Consider the following 22,012-nt stretch of genomic DNA (forward strand, 5'->3'; position numbering starts at 1 on the left):
AGCAGGGACAGTGTAGATCCAAATGTGTTCATTGATTGGCTCTTTACAAAGCTTGATGCTAATGGCCTAGGCGCAAGTCCCAGCTTTTAAACCCGTATCACAGTCCCGGGCAAGATCCAACAGGTTTTGTCTCGGTTCCCTCGCCCGTTAAACAGGGATGCCTCGACACTAATAGTTATGAAGTGGGTCATGTAAGTCAGTATTTGAAAAATGTTTAAATCAAGCCTGTGGTGATGTAACTTGGGTCTGAAAATTAGAGGATTTCAGCCTATTCCTCTTGAATTGGCTAAATATTAAGGAATGTTTACCTTTATTTTATAATTTCTTATTTTATGGGTAAAATATGATTTTAACTTTGAACTTAGAAGAAGAAGATATGGTTTCATATTTAAAACTTTAATGAGCTAATTATAAATATTAAGCACCCACATAACTTAATTTAGCCTTTCCCCGGTACACCTGGGACTGTGGGCCAGGCATTGTGAAGAAGTCTTTGACTTATATCAAAGGTCTTTAAGGTCTACAAGGAAGACTTCTCCAAGTCTGGGAGGCAGGGCTGTAGTTGTCTGGTGCTTGCACTGTTTAAATTTGTGTGCGGTATACGATGTATGTGTGGTGTGTGTGTGTACACAACTCTCAGGGGAAATAACTTTTCTGCTACTTTGTGGGCCCAAGGGATTAAATTCAGGCCCTTAGGCCTGTGTATAAACACCTCTACCACTGAGCCACGCTGCCAACTGCTTGCATCGATTCTGACTTCCTAGCTATTTGATTTTTGTGTAAGTCTTATTTGTAAAAGGAGGTTAGTAATATCTTTCTCATAGGAGTATTATGAAGATTATGATGATTAAAAGTGCTAATGCTCACCAAGTGCTTAAGGCAACACCTGGGGGTTAACATGCATTTCATAAGCATCGGTTATTATCTCAAGTATTCTCCCAAGATCTTGGTATGGTAAATTTCTGCTAATCAGTTACTAACCTCCTAGCAGAGTAGGAGGTTATGTGTATGATGGGTTTTGAGTGCTTCTGGGAAATGCTCTCCTGTTTCTCCATGTCCAGAAATTCAAACCATCATATGCTTTCCTTAAACACTGCTTTCTCCAGAGATTCTCCTGTTTTAACATATTCATCTTTCAAGATGGCATCCTTTCCTCCTTGGTGTGGTTTATTCGTTGCTAGGTGTTCTTTTCTTTACAATGGCAGCCTGGAAAGAGTGGACAGGGATGAAATTTGTGGTCAAGGAGAATGGGTGTGTGTGTTAGGGCCTCTGAAAAATACTGACAGTGTACTAAAGACAAACATTGCACAATATTCTGCCTTGTTCAACCACTGCAGTTATAAGGGCAATTTCTATTTTCCCAGGGACGAATTTACACTGCCTGTGTTCCCTGAGGAAGGCTACCTTTGAAATCATCAGGGCAGCAAAGAACCAAGCCTGCCCCAGGGCGCCACCTACAGACTACCTGCTTCTCCCGCACCCCGGGCTGGGACGTACGTCAGGCCTTTCTAGAACCAGTTTCCTCCTAGCCCACCTACCAGCACTCTGAACCCCTCCCCTTCTCAGGACGTCGAGGAGTCCGTTGGTCTTGGACCTAGGTGAGCTATCAAGGTTTGCTTTCCAGTGTGACCTTGAGGTCTGGCACCCGAGCCATTTCTCTGGCAGATGGTGGAGCCTGAGGCTTAGGTTCATATTCCCTGATCAAAGGTATTCCTTGCCACGTTTTCCCAACTTGGAGCTGCAGGGAATCAGGCCATCATGACCTTGACCAGTAGGAAAGGGGAGAGAGGAGTGAGTGACTCACAGCACTCTCCCCATCCATTACAGGATTGAGGTCTCAAAATGCGTTGGACCCTATTTTAGTCACCAGTATTTGTCATCATCCGGAGCTATTTTCTTCATTACGCAGAGATGGTAGAGGCAGGCCCCTGTCTCCTTGGAGGCTGTGACGCTGTCCTGAAGGAGCGTCTGTTGGAAGGGGGTCAGGCCTAGGAGGTCTAAGCAGGTCATAGATTTGACCTCCGAAATCTCCCGGGCTCGGTTTGGGCGATTTAGAGGAGCAGGAGAACCAGGAAAGAGAGCTGAACCGTGGAACCTGAAACCTTGGTTTTATTCCAAAGCTTCTTCTAGCTTCAGTCCTCTGAGTTTTCCACTAATAAATCCTGGCGTTCTAGGGACTACTGCAGGTCTCCCCAACCCAACTGTCGGGAACTGTCTCCTTTAAGGATCTCGGCTCCGCCCATCACGCTGCGCAGGCTTGAGGCCCCGCCCCTTTACCCGTTTCCGTTGAGCTGGGCCGCAGCGCCGCAGTCCCGGCCCCTTTAAGGCCGAGTCCCGCCCCCTTGCTCCCGCCCCCTCCCTTCCCCCAGCCCACTCCGGGTTCCTCGGCCGGTCGGACGGTGCGGCCCGCGACGGTGAGCATTGGAGCCTGGGGGCGCGGGGTCGAGGCCCGTAAGCCCCCACCGCTGCGGTGGCCTCGTGGGACGGGGTCGAGGCTGGGGCGACGGGGCTGGGGGCGCGGGGCGCTGGGCGGGGACGGGCGCGGCGGGGGAGGGGGCTCAGGTGACACGAGCTGGGATCGGGACCCGCAGCTGGCGCCTGACCGGGGGTGTGGGTCCGGGTGTACGGTGGAAGGCGTTCCCGCTGTCCCTCGTCAGCTTAGAGTCCGGGTCTTGCCGTGTTTATGATGCGCTCCCCGTGCTCCCCAGGGGTCCAGGCCCTTTTGTAGAGCTGCTGTTGGCGGGTGGTGTCTGAGCTGCCGTCCGCTGGAGGGGAAGCCCGAGCCGAAAGCCGTGTCTCGAGTGGGAAGGCAGGAGGAGGACACAGCCTCCTCTTGGACTCCAGACACACCTGGCCCTTGTGGAGCCGTCGTGAGCCCATCTGCTCTAGATAGGGCCTGAGGCGTGCTTTGGGAAAGTCTGGCTTCCCGACCACACTTCTAATCTTCTGTCCATCAGGGTGCTGCTGGTCACCATGGCAATGCGGGAGCTGGTGGAGGGCGAATGTGGGGGTGCCAACCCGCTGATGAAGCTGGCCACCCATTTCACCCAGGACAAGGCCCTTCGGCAGGAGGGACTGAGGCCTGGCCCCTGGCCTCCAGGAGCCTCAGCAGCAGAGACTGTGAGTGTTCTAGAACAAGGAGAGCCCACCTGACAGCTGCTTTCTCTGTTGTTAAAGTAATAGCAGTCACCATTCAGTAACACTGGAGTGACCCTTGTGCGTCTTTACACAGACCAGGACTACTATTTTATAGACAAAGAAGCTGAGGCGTTGTGAAGGCTCTTGACTTGCCTCAGGCCACCTAAGCAGTAGAGTTAGTGTTGGGTTGTAGCCTGCGGCCTTCCTCACTTTGTATATTGTCTCTTTCCTTCTTATCTTAGGTTTCCAAGCCTTTGGGAGTAGGAACTGAAGATGAGGTAAACAGAGCAAGTTTCTTTTCTGTCTTTTTTTTTGGGGGGTGGGGGGGTTCATGGTGATTTTTTTTTTTTTTTTTAATCAGTCCACTCATACTTCAGTCTTTGAACTCTCTTTACCAAATGAGATTGTCTGCCAATGTTTTCGTCTACTTTTGGGGGTATTTTTCTGGTTTCCAAATTTACAGATAGAATTTTTTTTCTTTATTTATCTCCAGTTTTCGTTTCTCTGTCCAACATCAGTGGGCCCTGCCTCTGGCTGAGGCCCTCTGATCCTAATGTCCATCCGACCATCTCTCTGTAATAGTTGGTGGCAGAATTCCTGCAGGACCAGAATGCAACCCTTGTATCCCGAGCCCCTCAGACCTTCAAGATGGATGACCTCCTGGCGGAGATGCAGGAGATTGAACAATCAAACTTTCGCCAGGCTCCTCAGAGAGGTGGGTTCAGGGCCAGAGGGCTTCCATCTTGGGTTTTGCTGGCATCGGGGGATTGAGATGCCGAGGAGACAAAGGAGGTGTCACCCATGAGTGAGTGTGAAGGAACCTGTTTTCCTTTCTTCTTAGTCTTCTCTTGTCTCTTTTAAGCCCCTGGTGTGGCGGACTTGGCCTTGTCTGAGAATTGGGCCCAGGAGTTTCTTGCAGCTGGAGATGCTGTGGATGTAGCTCAAGATTATAATGAGACCGACTGGTCCCAAGAATTCATCGCCGAAGTTACAGGTGAGGCCTGTGGGGAAATCTGTTGTAGTTGTTAGGGAGCATTTAAACGTCCTGTGTCGGTGGACGTGCTGATTCCTCTTGGGATGGAAGGTGATTTTCGCTACTAATGACTTTTCTAGTTTCTTGATTCATTTCTGTAGGATGTTAAATGTGACTTCTTATAACAATTGTAGGTAATCAAAACATAATAAAGAGAAAAGTGGGTTTGCGTGGAAAAAAAAGAGAGGGGGTGGAGAGGGAGAGAGAGAATATGAATGAGAGATTAGATCTGCCTCTTTATCAGTAAGTAACTTGACTGCTCAAGTCTAGTGGAGAGGAGCTAGAGATTGGATGGGTAGCCCAGGAAGAGAGCAGTATTCATCTCGGCACCTAGGACTCTGGCATACAGCCATCTTGAGTAGGACTGGGTCTGAGAAAATTGATTGTGGAGTTCAGAACCCTGAAGTCTGGCTAGGCCGCCTGTGTATATGTTGGCTTCTCATTTGTAGATTGAACAAACTGTGGATAGAAAATGGAAAATTTATGTCTGCACTAAAAGTATACATGCTTTTTGAGGTTTTAGACAGGATCTCTGTAGTCCAGGCTGTCCTCCAAATTCCTGTGTAACTGAGATCTTCCTGCCCTCGCCTCCTGAATGCTGGGACTACAAGTATGAACCACTGTGCCTGGCCGTGCGTGCGTGCGTGCGTGCGTGTGTGTATATTATATATGTGTGTGTGTATATGTGTGTGTATATATATGTGTGTGTGTATGTGTCTGTATATATATATATATATATATATATATATGTGTGTGTGTGTGTGTGTGTGTGCATCTCTCTCTCTCTCTATATATATGTGTGTGTATTCATTATTTCCTAATTGATATAATTGCTATATATGTAACATTTACATTATATAGGGTATTATAAGTCATCTAGAGGTGTCAGAATAATGGGAGGATGTTTGTGGGTTATATGCAAATATATCATTTCATGTAAGAGACTTCAGTCTTCAGAACTTTGTATCTGTATGAGTTTTAGAAACGAATTTTTTTATGGATATTAAGGAATGACTGGTCTTTGAGGGTAAAGATCATCCGTAACAATAGAAATAATATCAGCTTCTCTGGGTTAAGTGCATTGAATGTGTTGTTTACTTATCTCTGTAAGATCCCAAGTTCTAGCTTTTGTTTTTAGGACCATTTTATAGATAAGAATACTGAGTTTATGACTTGCTTAAGATAAAGCAGCATTGTGAGTGACTTGGTTTTTGGTTTTAATGTTTTTTCTTTTTAAAGATTTATCTATTTTATTTCTGATTACACTGTAGCTGTCTTCAGACACACCAGAAGAGGGCATCAGATCCCATTACAGATGGTTGTGAGCCACCATGTGGTTGCTGGGAATTGAACTCAGGATCTCTGGAAGAGCAGTCACTGCTCTGAACCACTGAGTGATCTCTCCAGCCCAATTTTTTTTTTTTTTCTGGTTTTTCTAGACAGGGTTTTTCTGTATAGCCCTGGCTGTAGACCAGGCTGGCCTTGAACTCAGAAATCCGCCTGCCTCTGCCTTCCAAGTGCTGGGATAAAGGTGAGCGCCACCACTGCCTGAATCTTTTTTTTTTTTTTAAAGTAGAATATCTTTTTATTTTTCTTAGGCATTTTATACATGTTAACAGTAAGTCTGACAGCACCCCATTCCAGCCTCTGGTTCCCGCATTCTTTCCACTCACTCTTCTGAGACGTCCCCTTTGGCAAGGTGGGGTGAGTGTGCAATGGTCCCTTAGTCTCAGCACTCCGACACTGCAGAGAAGCGCGTCTGGCCCGGGTTGGGGGCAGCGCTGATCTACAGATAGGAGCACAGTGGACAGTTAGACAGTCTATTATCTAGGTTTCTCCTTAGGTGTCACTGGGAATAACTCTGTGGACGGAGCTGTTACTCTGTCCAGTCAGGCCACACGCTTAAGGGTCCTAGCCCAATGTGTGTCTTTGGCTACTGCCTCCCTGTGCATTGATTTTTCTTCCCCAAGCCTATCTGATTAGGGCAAGAGGGGAGGGCCAAGTCAGCCTCCCTCTTCCTGATGCTTACAGAGCGAAGCATTGTTTGCCCCTTTCCAAGTGTGAGAAGAGACACACGTGGAGAAAGTTACAAAAGTTCTAGGCCAGGCTGTCACACGGTCTGACTAGCCAAGGTCTGAGATAATGGACTTAAGATAGTTTCTCCTCTCAGCATTTCTTCTCCTGAAGGAGGAACTCCTAGCACCCAGTAACTTAGTATAAGCCCTTATAGGTGATTTCACAAATACCCTTTCCTTAAGTAAGATGGGTGGACAGTGTTTCTAGGGTTTGCTATTAGTGCTAAGCGCTTTCTGCTGGGCTGCGCTTTGTACAGGGCTATAAGCCTTCTACAGAGAGTGTCCATAGGAGACGTGACATCCAGAAGTCATGCCTGTTTGTATTCAGGTGCTTTTCAAACTATTATTCTAAACTCTCAAGTTCTCCCAGTGGAATGCCTTGTGCCCAAATCTGAGCTTCCAAAGACCCTCTGCTGGACAGAACCCTTCAGGTTTCCACGCAAACCCTAAGCTTAAGTGATTCGTCTTAGTCCAGAGAGACTTCTGTTGGAATGGGTGGGCTTTAGTTCATTCTCCATAATTTAAAGCTAATAGACAAAAACCCAAGTCCTTTATGCAGCTAAGCAGTGTGCTAAGCTAATCCCTGATTTTATTATAATTAATTGTTTCCTGCTGGTTAAATCTTCTCTAACTTACAAATGAATAATGTAGCCTTAGAAAAAAACATGTTGGACCTGCCTCACCTGTTTGGTTGTCTTTGGCGAGCACATTCTTTTGCAACTATGCCTGCTTCACAGAGTCCCGGATGTGGGTGCCTGGGGCTGAGTTGTGTGAAACTGGGCTCTGTAAAGTTGTTCCTCTGGTAGTGAATAAGAGAATGCATTGAGATTTGGGGAACAGAGCTATGGAATTAGATTTCCTAGGAATTTGTGTTTTATCTATCTATTTTTATGTATATTGATCTTTTGCCTGCATGTGTGTGTCTGTGTATCATTATGTATGCATTACTTGCAGAAGAAAAGGGTGTCAAGGTTAAGACTGTTGTTAGCTGCCAGTTGGGGTCTTGGAATTGAACCCATGGCACCTGGAAGAACCCTTAAATAAGCCAGTGCCCCTAACCACTGAACCATCTTTGCAACCCCAGAATTCATGTTTTAGAAATAGCTTTCTCTTAGTGTTTGTGGCTGTTTTAGTATTTGTTTTGTTTGTTTGTTTTTTGAGACAGGGTTTCTCTGTGTAGCTCTGGCTGTCCTGGAACTCACTCTGTAGACCAGGCTGTCCTTGAACTCAGAAATCTGCCTGCCTCTGCTTCCCAAGTGCTGGGATTAAAGGCATGAGCCACCACTGACTGGCAACTGTTTTTTAATTGATAAGTAGATTTGACAAAATATACCTTTTAAGGTCTAATTAATTAAGTTTTGGTGTTTGTGATATCTCACTACAAAATATACTTTTCAAGGTCTCATTACTTAATTAATGCAGGCTGGCTTGAATCTGTGGCTGTTCCTGCTGAATGTTGGGATTACTGGTATGAATCTTTATGCCTGGTTTGTTGGTTTGTTTGTTGTTTGTTTTGAAAAGGTCTTACCATGTAGCCTGGGCTGGCTTTGAACTCACAGTCCTGTCTCTGTATCCCAAGTGCTGGGATTATAGGCATGCTTTGAAGATTCTTCTTCTATTTTAAATTCCCATGTTTAATATTCTAGAATTATTCAAGAGGAGCCTTGAAGCTCATCTTTTTATTTTAGTTGTTTTTACTATGGAAACATTTACAGTCTTACTGGTAAGTGTGAAAAAAATCAATAAAAGGAAAGCAGAGAGGAAAGTTGTGTGCTGCTGTCTCCCGGATTCTCCCAGTGGTGAGGAGGAGATTCACTTCGGCACAGTCACAGAGCTCACTGGGTTTCTCCAGGTTTATGTGCCATCTGTATGTGGAGAGTTATACGTAACTTTGATGTGTAGAAAGCACCATCCCAAGAATTAGTCCATCACCATACAAGACCCAGCCCCCCATTTTGGTCTGTTGTACTTCTGATAGAATCATCTGTTATGTTTTCTGGCCAGTCTGCATCTTGTGTTTACTCAGATTCAGGTAGCCTGAATTTAGACAGTCTCAGTTGACAAGAGACAGAATGTGTGTCTGTGTGTGTGTGAGAGAGAGAGTGTATGTGTGTGCGTGTCAGGGGGCAGGGAGGGGGAGGGGGAGAGGGAGAGGATTTTTTTGAGAGTGGCTTACTGGCTGTGGTCCAGCTACTCCACCATTGGCTGTCTACCAACAGGAGATCCGAGAATCCATGGTTGTTTAGTTCATGAGGGTCGATGTCTCAGTTGGTATTCAGTATATGACGATCCTAAAGAAGTACAGTCTGATGCCTGTGTAGGAAGTGAGATAGAGAGCGAATGGACAAAGAGCAAGCTTCCTTCTTCCATGTCTGGAATAGACTGACTGCTAGCCATAACATATAGGCTGCCAGCAGAAGGTGTGGCCGATCTCAAAAGATCCAGATTAAAAGTGGGTCTTCCCACTTCAGATGACTTAATTAAGAAAATAATCTCTTACCGGTGTAGCCAGCTGCTTGGGTTTTAGTTAATTCCAAATGTAGTAAAGTTGATAACCAGGAACTGCATCATCGTGTGAGGTTCATAAACAGCTATGGAATACAAACTTGGAGTGTTAAAGTTGTAGGAAGCAGCTGTAGCGGAAAGTGGTTGGTGCTGACGTTTCCATGAACAGAGGAAGAAGAGGTGTGAATGAATACAGAGAGTACCAGTCTCCTATGATGTCCTGGAAGGTTGGCCCTCTGCAGATGGGGATGGCAGCTGCTTCCTTTTGTTGCTATGTCTTATTTTTGCAGAAACTCCATGAACTGTCTGCTATGGTCTGTTTTATAGGTAAAGAAGTGGAAAATTACAAGTTAAAATACTACTCTGAAATATACAGTGAATGATAGGTGGAGTTGGGGTTTGGATGTGGGTGACACTAGGCTCAGGTTAGGCTCAGCCTAGGCGCATCCTAGAACCTTCTTCATTCCATCCCACAGAACTCATGCTTAGGGTCGGGAGTTCTGAGTGTTCGACATTTCCGCTTGTAGTGGATGTGCTCACACGGCACAGACAAGGCACACAGTGTGAAGTCGTGTGATGTACACATGAACGGGCTATCTGTCACTGGCTCTAACTCTGCTTCTTGTATGTGACCTAAGACTTCCTCTGGCTTTTATTGCTTCAGCTTTAGGCATGTCTAAATGGATCTGGTTTTCTGTAGAGATTTCTCAAAAAATGCATGAAGCCATATGTTTATTGGGTTCGTTCATCAGTTCCCTTGTGGAGGCAGGTTCCCAGAGCCAGAAAATGTCGGGCCTCGAGAACCTGAGCCAGACTGTGTTAGGTTGTTGTTGCTGTTATTGCTGGGCACTGAATTCATGCCCTTGTCTTTGTGAGCAGAAATGTAACACTGATGCTCATTTCTAGCCCTGAATTATAGCAATTTGAGGATAATGTTTTTCACCTGTGTGTCTTTACCCCCTGATGTGTGGCATGTATGTGTGGTAATGGTGTATATAAGGTAAATGATATGTATATGGTAAAAATGTATATATGGTAATAGTGTGTGTGTGGTCATGGTGTGTATATGGTAATGGTGTGATAATGGTGTATTTGTGGTATTGGGGTATGTGTGCTAATGGTGTGTATGTGTGGTAATGCTGTATATGTGGTATTGGGGTATGTGTGCTAATGGTGTGTGTGTGGTAATGGTGTATATATGGTATTGGGGTATGTGTGGTAATGGAGTATATATGGTAATGGTGTGTGTGTGGTAATGGTGTATATATGGTAATGGTGTATATATGGTAATAGTGTATATATGGTAATGGTGTAAATATGGTAATAGTGTATGTATGGTAATGGTGTATATATGGTAATGGTGTATATATGGTAATGGTGTGTATATGGTAATGGTATGTGTGTGGTAATGGTGTGTGTGTGGTAATGGTGTATATATGGTAATGGTATATGTGTGGTAATGGTATATATGTGGTAATAGTGTGTGTGGTTATGTGTATATGTGGTAATGATAATAGTGGTGTGTAGGTATATGTGGTAATGGTGTGTATGTGGTAAAGTGAAGAAACTTTGTTTTTGTTTTTGTTTTCTATTGTTTTTTGTTGTTGATGAGAACATTCTGTAGACATTGTGTCTTTGTGGCCTTGGGCTCATCATGGCAGAGTGAGAATAAGGAGGAAGTAGAGGGGAAATAGGAAGGACTGGTTATTCTTCAACAGATCTGGACTAAGGAGCCAAGAGATGTTATTTAAATCAATTTTGATATTAAACATTTGTTTTTCTTTTCTTTTTTTTTTTTTTGGTTTTTCGAGACAGGGTTTCTCTGTATAGCCCTGGCTGTCCTGGAACTCACTTTGTAGACCAGGCTGGCCTCGAACTCAGAAATCCGCCTGCCTCTGCTTCCCGAGTGCTGGGATTAAAGGCATGCGCCACCACGCCCGGCAAACATTTGTTTTTCAATCTTCACATGTAAGCCACAGTCTGGTTAGGATAAGGGGAGAAAAATGTTAGCTAGAGGACCTGGAGGGCAGAACCTGTAGTTGAGTGTCCCTGAATTAAACACAGGATTTGTAAACCCAAACAATTGCCAACTGTATTTTTTATTATGCTAACTATACATTACTTATTCATAATCAGGTGTGCATTTTCTGAGACCCTTGGTTCTTGTTTAATTTTTATTTTTTTAGGTTTTGACATTATTTTCTCAGATTTTGAGATTGCTTCATTGAAATTATTCAGGTCAAGTCTTGGGTGCAGTGGGGTGTACGTTACTAGTAAGGGGTAGCAATGTCTTCTCAGTGACAGTAGGACCTTCCACTTGGGGATGGATGACTGTCGACCTTTGGGATGTAGCAATGGGGACACAGAGGAGAAGAGACCTGGGCTTGTGCCTTCTCTGCTACCTTGGCAGCACTAATCTGATCACTGCTTGGTGGACAAAGTCCCCGATGTTGAGAAACAGTTCAGCGCCCTTGCCTGGAGTTTGATCCTGTGCCCTTTATCACGGCAGTTTTGAAGATATGCTTAGAATTTGACTGAAAAACTCGATTCAAGTGGTGAGGAGTCAGGAGCTGTGGCTCCTGCTCAGTCGCTCGGCGCTTGGGAAGCTATGGAAGAAGGAAGAGCCTGGGTTCAAGGCCAGCTTGGGCTGTGTACTGAGACCCTGGCTTAAAAAACCCGGATACCAACAACATAGTGTTGAAAGCCAGGGGCCCGAGGGCACCTGTGAGGAGGATGCTGGCACCCATGACTTTGCCCGGGTGGGGATGTGAGCTCTGTGCCTAGGTTTGGCGCACATTTTATACTTCATGCGTAGTTCTTGGCTTCTTACTGAGGATTGTAGACTTAAGACAAAAGGGTCTAGGAGAATGAAGGCTGGAACAGGGGTAAGGATGAGAGAAGAGGGAAAGTAGGCAAACAAAGGCTTGGTGACTCATGCCTTTTATCCCAGCTAGAAGCAGGAGGATCTCTGTGAATTTGAGGCCAGCCTGGTTTATATGAGTTCCAGGACAGCTAGTACTACATAGTGAGACATCTCAACACCCCCACCTCCTGCCAGAAAAGGAAGAGGGAATTAATATGGTTAAAACTCATTATGTGGATGTGTGGAAATGATGTGTGGAAGCCTCTTACTTTGTAAAACAAATATACCCTAATAAAAATTAAAAATAAAACTTAATTTATGTGTATATTTTCCCCCTATGTGTGTCTGTGCACTACTGTGGGCTTGGTACCTTTAAGGTTTGAAGAGGACATTGGGTCTCCTGGAATTAAAATTACAGTCAATTGGACCCCGGTCCTCTGGAAGAACAGGCACTGCTCTTAACTACAAAGCTATCTCCCGACCCTACTGTCTTTTAAAGATAGGCTCTTTCTACAGCCTTCAACTTTCAAGCCTTCTGTTTCAGCCTAAGTTCTTCCCTGAGCCTCCTTGGTAGGGCTCCTGTTCTCAGCTCTCCATAAACTTCTGTCCCAGCCCCTTTGGGAAGAGCTCACAGAAGAGGATATTGGGAATTTATTAGAATTCTCTTTCAAGGGGGGACTCTGTAGGGTTCTGTTTGCTTTGGTTTGGTTAAGTGGGTCAATGGGTCTGTATTACTTTCTCTGACCTTACATTGAAGCTTTGATGAGTTCCACAACTGCTCTCTGCAGACCCACTGTCTGTGTCCCCTGCCCGATGGGCTGAGGAGTATCTGGAGCAGTCTGAGGAGAAGCTGTGGTTGGGAGATCAGGAAGGAGCCTCTACTGCTGATCGATGGTGAGTCCAGTGTCTTCCGTGGGTTGCCATGGAGAGAGTACAGTTGTGGGCACTTCCCTTCCCCTTCCATCTGTGTCCTCACTACCTTGCAGGTCGTCTTTGTTCTACTTCATTTATTAACATTTCCACTATTGTTACTATGTATTTCACCTATGAGTAGTAATGTTAACCATTCCCTTAGAGATTCCCCAGAGGGAGCCCTATTTCCTTGAGATGTTTTTTCTTCTCCCTCTCTGCAGAGCTATGTTTGGGGAAGGAAAAGTAAAAAGACTGTCCCACTGTCACAAAGATAGCCTTCTTTAATGTAACTTTGAGCTCATAGCTCCTCAAGGTCTTGAGGCAGCATTATTGCCCCACCCTGTAGGAATTCTGTTTGCCATGGACAGCACTGGGGATGAGCACGGGCAGTGGGTGGGTGATTTGGTCTTTCTTTCTTGCCACAGGTACGATGAATATCATCCTGAGGAGGACCTGCAGCACACAGCCAGTGACTTTGTGTCCAAGGTGGACGACCCCAAATTGGCTAACTCTGAGGTGAGTCACCTCCTGCTGCTGCACTCACCAGAACTGGGATTGAGGGTGGAAGCTCTCCTTCCCTCACGATACTGTGCTGTAAAGAGGGGATGTGATTCTAGAACTGTCTCCCTCTGGAGAGTGGAGACTGGATCCGGCTGCATCTTCCCTGTGTTCCCTGTTTCTTTAGGTACGAGCCCTTTGTCTTTCCTGTGCCTTCTCAGCTCTGTAGAGGCAGAAATCCTCGTGTTTGATCTCTGCCTTTTCTTTTCAGGGCCTTTAGCATTATCTTGGTGCAGCTAGAGATGTTCATAGGGAGGGGAGAGTGCAGGGTCTCCTTGGGCATAGTTGAGAGTGCACACCTGGAAGTCCTGTCCCAAGGTGCCTATGTGTGTCTCTGTGCCCCAGTTCCTGAAATTCGTGCGGCAGATTGGCGAGGGGCAGGTGTCCCTGGAGTCGGCTGCAGGGTCGGGCGGAGCTCAGGCAGAACAGTGGGCAGCAGAGTTTATACAGCAGCAGGTAGGATATTGCCATTCCCCAGCCCACTCCAGACTGCTGCCAGAGGCCGGATCAGTGTTCAGTGGGAAGGGATTCCGTTGACAGTTTGCCTTGTAGCACCTAGACCCTGAGTGGGTGGGCAAGAGTCTGAGAGCACCTAGGCTGGTGGTGTTTAACGGGGCTTCATCAGTCTGTGTTAATGGGAAGAAAGGCGGTGGAAGTGGCACTTATCATTGTTTGTCACAGGGCACGTCAGAGGCCTGGGTTGATGAGTTTACAAGACCCGGAAACAAAATAGCTGCCCTTCAGGTGGAATTTGAACGAGCCAAGTCAGCTATAGAGGTGAGAAGAGCTGGCACGGGTGGGTGCTCCAGGACCATGTCCTACTGTGGGGAGTATGGCTTTATTAGTGTTGGGGGTGATGGGCATTGCTGCAGAGTGTGTTCATCATCCATAGACATTGTAGAGGCATGGGATGAATGCTTTTATAAAAATGAAAGCTCTTGGGGGATGGAGAGATGGCTCAGTGGTTAAGAGCACTGACTGCTCTTCCAGAGGTCCTGAGTTCAATTCCCAGCAACCACATGGTGGCTCACAACCATCTGTAATGGGATCTGGTACCCTCTCCTGGTGTCTGAAGACAGCTACAGTGTACTCATACATAAAATAAATACATCTTTAAAAAGAAAAAAGAAAACCCTTGGACATTCTTCCAGATTCCCACATCAGAATCTGGGGTAGGATCAGGGCATTTGCGTTTTGCAAAAGCTTCTCTGATGAAGTTTGCAGCTCATTGTTCTAACAATTATATCCCTGTGGGGTGAGGCTGGGGAAGGCTGGGCGGGGCTGGGCTGGGCGGGGCTGGGCGGGGCTGGGCTGGGCTGGGGATGGAGTATCTCCTTTCTCTTACCTGCTTTCCCTTCCTCACAGTCTGATGTCGATTTCTGGGACAAGTTACAGGCAGAGTTGGAGGAGATGGCCAAGCGGGATGCCGAGGCGCACCCCTGGCTTTCTGACTATGATGACCTCACATCCGCTTCCTATGACAAGGTAGGAGGCCCTGGAGAATTTGAAGTTTCCACGTTGAAACTATTACTGTTCTTGAGCCTCTTAAACTGAAAATAAGTCTGGTTGATACCTGTTGTCCAGTAACTGGTATAGTATGTTCTTGAGATTAAATATCTTTTCAGGTCACACAGTGACATAAATGCCCACGGGGGAAGCTTACACAGGATGCACTAAGAGCAGATGAGTCGCTCCTCGTTGGAGGTTGCACTGGGGCAGCTTATCTGTTGCTGACTCCTGCTGGACAGTGGTAGCTGGTGGTGAATCATCCTCTGTCCTCACTGTGCCATGTATTTTTTTTTTTTTTTTAGCTCATGAGTTCAAACCCCTTGCTTTATCTTGGGGGTCAAACCAGTGTGGGCGTGTGTGCTAAGGAAGGTCTGACTATCCCACGGAGCTGCACCCCAGCTCACATGAGTTCTGATAATCTTCTTGTAGGAATCAGGCTCTTGTCCCGATTCAGGATTTTAAAGAATTACACCAAGTAACTTAAACAATAGGAAAACTTCCCAGTGCTCTGTGGTGAAAGGTGGTTGGTTTGCATGTACTGTGTGCTTTGACTTAGGTGCTGTGACTCTTCAGTAGTGTCTGTCACTGAGTAAATCTGCTCAGGACTTCAGGATCGCTGAGGCGGTGGCTGGTGATTAAGCTTTTGAGTTGAAGCATGAGAGGGAAGGAAAAGATTTGCTTGCTTCCCAGGAAAACAGAATAGTAACCCTTCATGGTTCAGATGTTGGGGAGGCAGAACCAGCCCCTGAGATGCGAAGCTGGGTGGAGGAGGTGGATGTAGACACAGGCAGTGGTGTGGAGACAGGAGAGTGAAGTTCAGGGGACTGTAAAGAGGTTAGGGCTTGAGAGCCTCAAGAAGAACCTAGGACAAGAGAAAATGTGGTTGTTGATTCCATCAGATCTGGCTTGTCTGAGAATGGGCTTGTGTGGGACATTGCCGGGATGCTAACTTCTTGGGACCTTGCCTTGTATTTTGCCCCAGTCTAAGTTCCTTATAGAATAACACTTTTGATCGCTTCTCAGCTTTTTGGCTAAGATCAAGTGTAGAATAGCAGTTTTGTTATTCTACATTAACTGTTAATTTATAATTGGCATTTCCATACATTTGATAAATGGAGACATAAGTACTATTTTCATAGGGCAGTATTTTGTTAGTGTTTTTTATTCCTGTATTTATGATATGCTATGCAGAATAACTTTTTATGTTAGAAGCTTAATTTAGCACATATTATTTTCATATTTATGACATGTTAGACCAAATACACCTTTAAATTAAAAACTTAGAAATATGAGGAAGCTAGGCATGATGGCGCACACCCATAGCCCTATCACTTGGGAGGCAGGAGGAAGTGATGGCCTTTTGTGCTGTTTATTGTTGCATTTGTCTGTGGTGTGCATGTGTGCACTGAAGTCAGAGAATGACATGGGTCCTTCCTTAATTCCTTTCCACTTTGCTACAGGGGCAGATTCTCTCACTGAACCCAGAGCTCACTGACACACAGCCTGCCCTGGGGCCCCCTTTCTAGCTGGACTGCCATGCCTGCCTGGGATTTATTTTGGGTGTTGGGGATCTAACCTCTGGTCCTCATGCTTGCCTGGCAAGTGCTTCATTCACTGAGCCATCTCCTCCTCCCTCTTCCCTTTTTTTTTAAAAATTAAATTTATATTATTGATAACTTTCATATTTTTCAGACATTGTAAACCACTATCAAAAGTGTTTCTGTGATGGGAGAGTTTGATGTAGTGCTCTCTCTACAGTGTGATCTATAAGATTTTGAAATAGCTCAAGGCAGTGGATGAGACAAGATGACGCCAGGGTTAGTGCTTTGAGGGTGGGAAGCAGTGCTCAGCTCAGTCTGCTCTATGTAGCCAGGGAACAGTCCCTTCAGAGTATTACCTTTCCATCTGTGCAAGTATTTTGTCTTTGTATAGTGGAATAATATTTAATAATTCTTTGAGCAGGAATTGATGAAACCTTAAAGACCATAGGTAACGGCCTCTAGAGGAAACGTGTTTGAAGGACGGTGACAGTCGTTTGTTACATTGTCTGCTGATGACATGTGATGACATGTGAAGAACAGTCTCTGCTGACTGTTCTACACAGCAGTGTGCCTTAAGGAAGTAGCTGCAGTCTCCATTAGTGAACACTGAATCTCAGTAGCTTTGAGGCATAAATTACATCTGTTAGGAAATTACATTATATCTAATAACGTTCTCTGATTCCCACTGAGTGGCTCAAAGGATGGATTGATGATGGACAGCAGTTGAGGTTGAGTGTAAAAATATTAATTTTTTTGAATTCAGATTATGTAGGGCGGGCAGGAGCGGCCTGTGGAATGAGTGAACTTGCCACTTGTTTATAAGTGCTTCAGTGACTGATAATGATTTTAGCATTTTTAAGTGGCTGAGAGAAATCAAAAGAGTAATCTAATTAGTAATACCTAGAAGTTAAAATCTAAATTTCAGTGTCCATAAATAAAATATGATGGTGACATAGCCACACCCATCGACCCTGTCCTCCAGTGGTAGAACTGAGCAGTTGCAGTGGGACCTGCAAGATGTAGAATATTTATTGTCTGGTCATTCCCTGAGAAAACAAGCTCTCCCCTGTAGTAGCTTTGTTTTCTGCCTTCTGATTTTTTTGTTTATTTTGTTTTTGTTTTAGTTTTTGCTCTTTTGAGACAGGCTTTCTCTGTGTAGCTCTGGTTGTCCTGGCTGAGACCAGGCTGGCCTCAACTCAGAGATCTGCCTTCCTCTGCCTCCCAAGAGCTGGGATCAAAGGTGTGTATCACCACAGCCCAGCTGCTTTCTGAATTTTTAATATTTCTCGACTCTGCTTGTGACACACTTCCCTCATCCCTCTCCAGTCCTGTGTCTCATGCCTTGAACCTCCAGTGACATCATTAACTTTTCTTTGCTGCTGCTGGCTTGTGATTTAAAAGCTCTTCTGACTTTCCCTTGTTTCACAGTAGTATCAGGACATCTTGTCTTTATTCTGTGCAGTTTAATGTTAAGTTCTCCATGTCTGTGCTAGGTTTGAAGCCATTTTCATCAAACTGTCGATGTCCTGCATATGGCTTCTATTCTTTTTTGTGATGGTAACTGTTTACTTCCCCCAAAGGAATCTTTTATTTGTCCAAGGCCATGAGGCTTACCAGTGACTTTGGCCTTGCCTTGTTATCGCCCTAAAGCTTTTTAGGTGACATTGTAACTTTTTCAGCTGAGAATTCCCACTCACCTCCACAGGGTGCTGATAGCCAAGAGGCTCCATGGCAAGATCCTGCCTAAAAGTCAAAAGAAACAGACTTGGTAACTGGGGCAAATTTAGCATTTCTGACATTACCCATCAGTTCACGCAGCCTGAGGTGGGAAGCCTTGCCTCAAGGCAGGGCCTCTGCCTGGGGTCCCACTTCCTCATACATCATCACACGGTTAGAGGACAAGAGCTAAGTCAGGAGTTAGGATGTGGAGGAGAGCACTCACTGTGCTCAGCGGGCTGCTGAGAGGCATGTGCTGTCCACGGGGAGAATCTGAGGATATGGCAGTGCGGGCTTGCGAGGACTTCCTACAATGACTTTATAATCCAGCACAGATGCTCACAAGCCTCTGTGTAGACTCACCCAGCTTCTCGGCCGTTGGCACTCAGCTTTGCCTTGTCCTGGAGGAGCTTTACCATATGGAGGATTTGCTACATCTGTGTGGAAGGATGCCCTCACCACCTCCACCTGCCTTGGTTGCTGTTCTCCCGCCCTGCTGCCCTGGCTGCCGGGATTCCCTTGGAGTTCCCCCTCACTTTTCTTCCTTGTAGGGTTACCAGTTTGAGGAGGAGAATCCCTTGCGTGATCACCCTCAGCCTTTTGAAGAAGGGCTGCATCGACTGGAGGAGGGAGACCTGCCCAATGCTGTGTTGCTCTTTGAGGCTGCTGTGCAGCAGGATCCTAAGCACATGGAAGTGAGTGGGGCCTTGTTCTGATGGCTTCTTCCTTTTGTGGGAGGGCCCAGAGAGGTATGTATGTGGGTGTGGTCTCCTCGGGGTGGGTGGTGAGTAAGGGAAGACAGTGGAGGGGAGGGGCAGATGCGAACTCAGTGATGGATTGTCAACTTCCCTTCAGGCTTGGCAGTACCTGGGCACCACCCAGGCCGAGAATGAGCAAGAGCTCTTGGCTATCAGTGCCCTGCGGAGGTGAGTGTGCTGCTGTGAGGGCAGGCAGACGTAGCCCTTTGCAAGTAACCTTTAGCCTAATAGAACCAGGTCTTTGTCCTTGTCTCTGGCCACTAGCACACAGATGAACCTGTGAGGATGTTCCAAGTCCTCGTGGCTCAGAGTGAGCGTGAGAGGCTTGATTCCCACCCATCATCAGCTTGGGGTTTATCTGTGGGGTCCTGGTTGGTCTTTGGCTGCTGAAACTTTGCCCATCTCAGAGTAGAATTTTTAATATTAAGACCCGAGGTTCTTCTCTATGTAGTGCTGACAGGGCAGAGGAATGGCCTCCATGACTGTGCTTCAAAGCTTGGCCGCGCGCCCCTGGTGCTCAGGGTTGCAGGTGTCATTACAGATACTCAGTCTGCTCTGTGTCCCATCAGGTGTCTGGAACTAAAGCCGGATAACCGGACAGCACTGATGGCGCTGGCTGTGAGCTTCACCAATGAGTCCCTGCAACGACAGGCCTGTGAGACGTTGAGGGACTGGCTGCGCTACTCACCGGCCTACGCTCATCTGGTGGCTCCTGGGGAAGAAGGGGCGACTGGGGCAGGCCCCAGCAAGCGCATCTTGGGATCTCTGCTGTCTGAGTGAGTGTGGGGCATTCCTGGGGTGAGGCCTGTAATGCCAGTCCTAGTAAGAATATGACCTTGGTTTGTCAAGTAGGGTGTGCTGTGATTCACGAGTGTGATGGGTTACTCAGGGTCAGCATTCTGCCAGGCAGTGCTGATGAGTGAAGCAGGCTGTAAAGTGGATGTGGGGAAAGGAGCTGACTGAAACACCCTCAATCTTGGGGATATGGTTGACTTAAGAGATTGGTGGCTAGGAGCACGGGTGACCCATTTATTTACCTACCTCTGTGCTTTTTCTTCTCCTTACTTAGCTCCCTGTTTCTTGAAGTAAAAGAACTCTTCCTGGCGGCTGTGCGTCTGGACCCTACATCCATTGACCCTGATGTGCAGTGTGGCCTGGGAGTCCTCTTCAACCTGAGCGGGGAGTACGACAAGGCTGTGGACTGTTTCACAGCTGCCCTCAGTGTTCGCCCCAATGTGAGCCTTGGGGAAAGAAGGTGGAAGAGTCATTAGCACATGGGAGATTGCGTCCCAGCGTGCATGCCAGGAAAGCCTTGGGAAGACTGGGACAAGGCAGGGTTGCTGGGGAGAGCAGGAGCATGTGGACGCGGGAGTCTGCTTGGGTACCCCAGTGACCACACTGGGAGCTGCCGAGGGGAAGAGGGTGGGCTAGTAACTATGTTAACCAAACAGTAGCGAAGCAGGTGGAGGAATGGGCAGACATTGGCCCAAGTTTAGCTCATGTTCCCAGACCTCCCTGTCCCTCCCTGTCTAGGACTATTTGCTGTGGAACAAGCTTGGGGCCACCCTGGCCAATGGGAACCAGAGTGAAGAAGCAGTGGCTGCATACCGCAGGGCCCTTGAACTACAGCCTGGGTATATTCGGTCCCGGTATAACCTAGGCATCAGCTGCATCAACCTGGGAGCTCACCGGTGAGTGTGGGTCCTGCTGTAAGCAGCTGAACCTGTTTCTCGGCCTCAGTTTCTGATGTTCTGACCCTCCCTCCCTCCCCGTGCCCTTCTGCCCTTCCTACTGTTGTTCTGCTCACTAGCTCTCATTCCTCTTCCCTACAGTGAGGCTGTGGAACACTTTCTGGAGGCTCTGAACATGCAGAGGAAGAGCCGGGGCCCTCGGGGTGAGGGGGGCGCCATGTCTGAGAACATCTGGAGTACCCTGCGGTTGGCGTTATCCATGTTAGGCCAGAGTGATGCCTATGGGGCGGCCGATGCTCGGGATCTGTCTGCCCTCCTAGCTATGTTTGGCCTGCCCCAGTGACAGTGGGATGGGCTGCCCTGTGAGTGTCTGCTTGGAGGGGTCCGCGCTCTGGGTGTGACTCCCTCTCCTCAAACGGGCCTACCAAGGGGGTGGGCTGATGACCACAAGCGGTACGACCTCTCAGGAGCTGCCTCAGAGTAGGGGTGCATAGCTGTGTCTTAGGTCCTACTTAATTGTAGGGATGAGCTGTCTCTGCCCCTTGGTAATTCAAGGGCTGTATACCCAGCTACAGATCTCTTTCTGTTCATCATGCCCGTTCTTGGTGCTGCTTTTTGGGTAGGACCCAATGACATAGGGGAATTGTCATCAGCTGCCATTTCTGATAGGGTCTGCCACATTTGTAAGTCTCTCCTTGCCCCACTCTTCCTGGGAATTGGTAACAGTCCGGCTTCCTTGGGCAGTTGTGTGTAAGAGGCTCCCCTGAGCATCTGTGCGATGCCAGCTGGGATGGATGTTAGGAGCTGCCCTGCTCACTGAAATGGTGATGTGGCTCCCTAGAGCCGAACTTGGGACAAGTGCTCACAGCTCTGTCACTCCTGGGAGCGAGCTTGGATCTTGTGGGTGCACACTGAAGCAGCAGATGCTCATGTGGTTACTGTACTGTCCTCAGGGCCAGGGCTTGTCACTGCAGGTGGCATGGCCTATGAGGGAGGGAGGTTCATTTGTGGAATGAGCCCAGAGATGGGACAGTAGTGATAGGGTCAGCACTGCAGTCCTCTCCTCTTGGGAGACTTGGAAGTAGGAACTAAACAACCTCTTGTAGCAACCTGGTTCACAAATTGCATTCTTGCCAAATTCCCAACCAAGGGAGGGTTCAGTGTTACCATAAGCCTTCTTGAAACCGTTATAGGGGATATCATTGAAAATCCCTTCCCCTCGATTACCTCCACAAGGTGAAGATGAAGGGATTCTGACGGAGCAGCTGGAGACTTCTCCACTGTTTCTGTGTGGGGAGATGCACAGACCCCCATAAATGACTGCTAAGCCTCTTACCTTGTCTAATGATCAGATTTTTTTTTTTTAAACTGCCATGGTCCCAAAATTCCATCCTGAAATTTATTTTTCTTTGTATGCATATGTGTAAATGATTTAAAAATAAAACTGTAAAATATTTGTATGAATAAACTGGACTGACATGAGTAGGTTCCGCTGCTGAAGTTGGGGTGGAGGGAGGCAGACTGATGTTCAGATTTCCCCTTCTCTGTCTTCTAGCTTCTCACTGGCGTAGGGTTACTTAGCCCTCTCTCCAGGATGACTGGTGCCAGCGACCTGCTGCAGTTATGTTCTGACACTCACTTTTTTCTCCCTCCTCCCTCTCTCCCTTTCTCTTCTTAAAACATTCCTGTTACTGTTACAAAGGGAATTGCGTG

At 46.9% G+C, this 22,012-nt stretch overlaps 1 protein-coding gene across 4 annotated transcripts; it reads left to right on the top strand.

Moving 5' to 3' along the window:
* The first annotated feature begins 102 nt into the window (after positions 1-102).
* Positions 103-21,781, top strand: Pex5 (peroxisomal biogenesis factor 5). 4 transcript variants are annotated; one of them, XM_085839941.1, is made up of 17 exons: positions 103-191; positions 1,365-1,598; positions 2,958-3,120; positions 3,381-3,416; positions 3,721-3,853; positions 4,001-4,132; positions 12,403-12,508; positions 12,952-13,042; positions 13,430-13,540; positions 13,766-13,861; positions 14,450-14,569; positions 18,402-18,545; positions 18,706-18,776; positions 19,178-19,384; positions 19,678-19,843; positions 20,142-20,299; positions 20,441-21,781. In XM_085839941.1, the coding sequence occupies exons 3-17, from the start codon at positions 2,974-2,976 to the stop codon at positions 20,640-20,642; spliced, it is 1,920 nt and encodes a 639-aa protein (XP_085696067.1). In that variant the 5' UTR covers positions 103-191; positions 1,365-1,598; positions 2,958-2,973; the 3' UTR covers positions 20,643-21,781. The 4 variants fall into 4 exon arrangements, with proteins under 4 accessions (XP_085696067.1, XP_085696066.1, XP_085696069.1 ...); XM_085839940.1 differs by lacking the exons at positions 103-191; positions 1,365-1,598 and adding an exon at positions 2,347-2,414; XM_085839942.1 differs by lacking the exons at positions 103-191; positions 1,365-1,598 and adding an exon at positions 2,431-2,451.
* The last annotated feature ends 231 nt before the right edge of the window (positions 21,782-22,012 follow it).

Source organism: Mus caroli, unplaced genomic scaffold, assembly GCF_978045245.1.
Source record: "Mus caroli unplaced genomic scaffold, Mus_caroli_1 scaffold_7, whole genome shotgun sequence".
Lineage (NCBI taxonomy): Eukaryota > Metazoa > Chordata > Mammalia > Rodentia > Muridae > Mus > Mus caroli.

Bases quoted from the DNA above. Each gene is read 5' to 3' on its own strand.
- Pex5 (XM_085839941.1), top strand. From the start codon at position 2,974: ATGGCAATGCGGGAGCTGGTGGAGGGCGAATGTGGGGGTGCCAACCCG. The intron at 13,043-13,429 runs GTGAGTCACCTC...TCTGTGCCCCAG, and splicing joins CCAAATTGGCTAACTCTGAG to TTCCTGAAATTCGTGCGGCA. The intron at 14,570-18,401 runs GTAGGAGGCCCT...TCTTCCTTGTAG, and splicing joins CATCCGCTTCCTATGACAAG to GGTTACCAGTTTGAGGAGGA.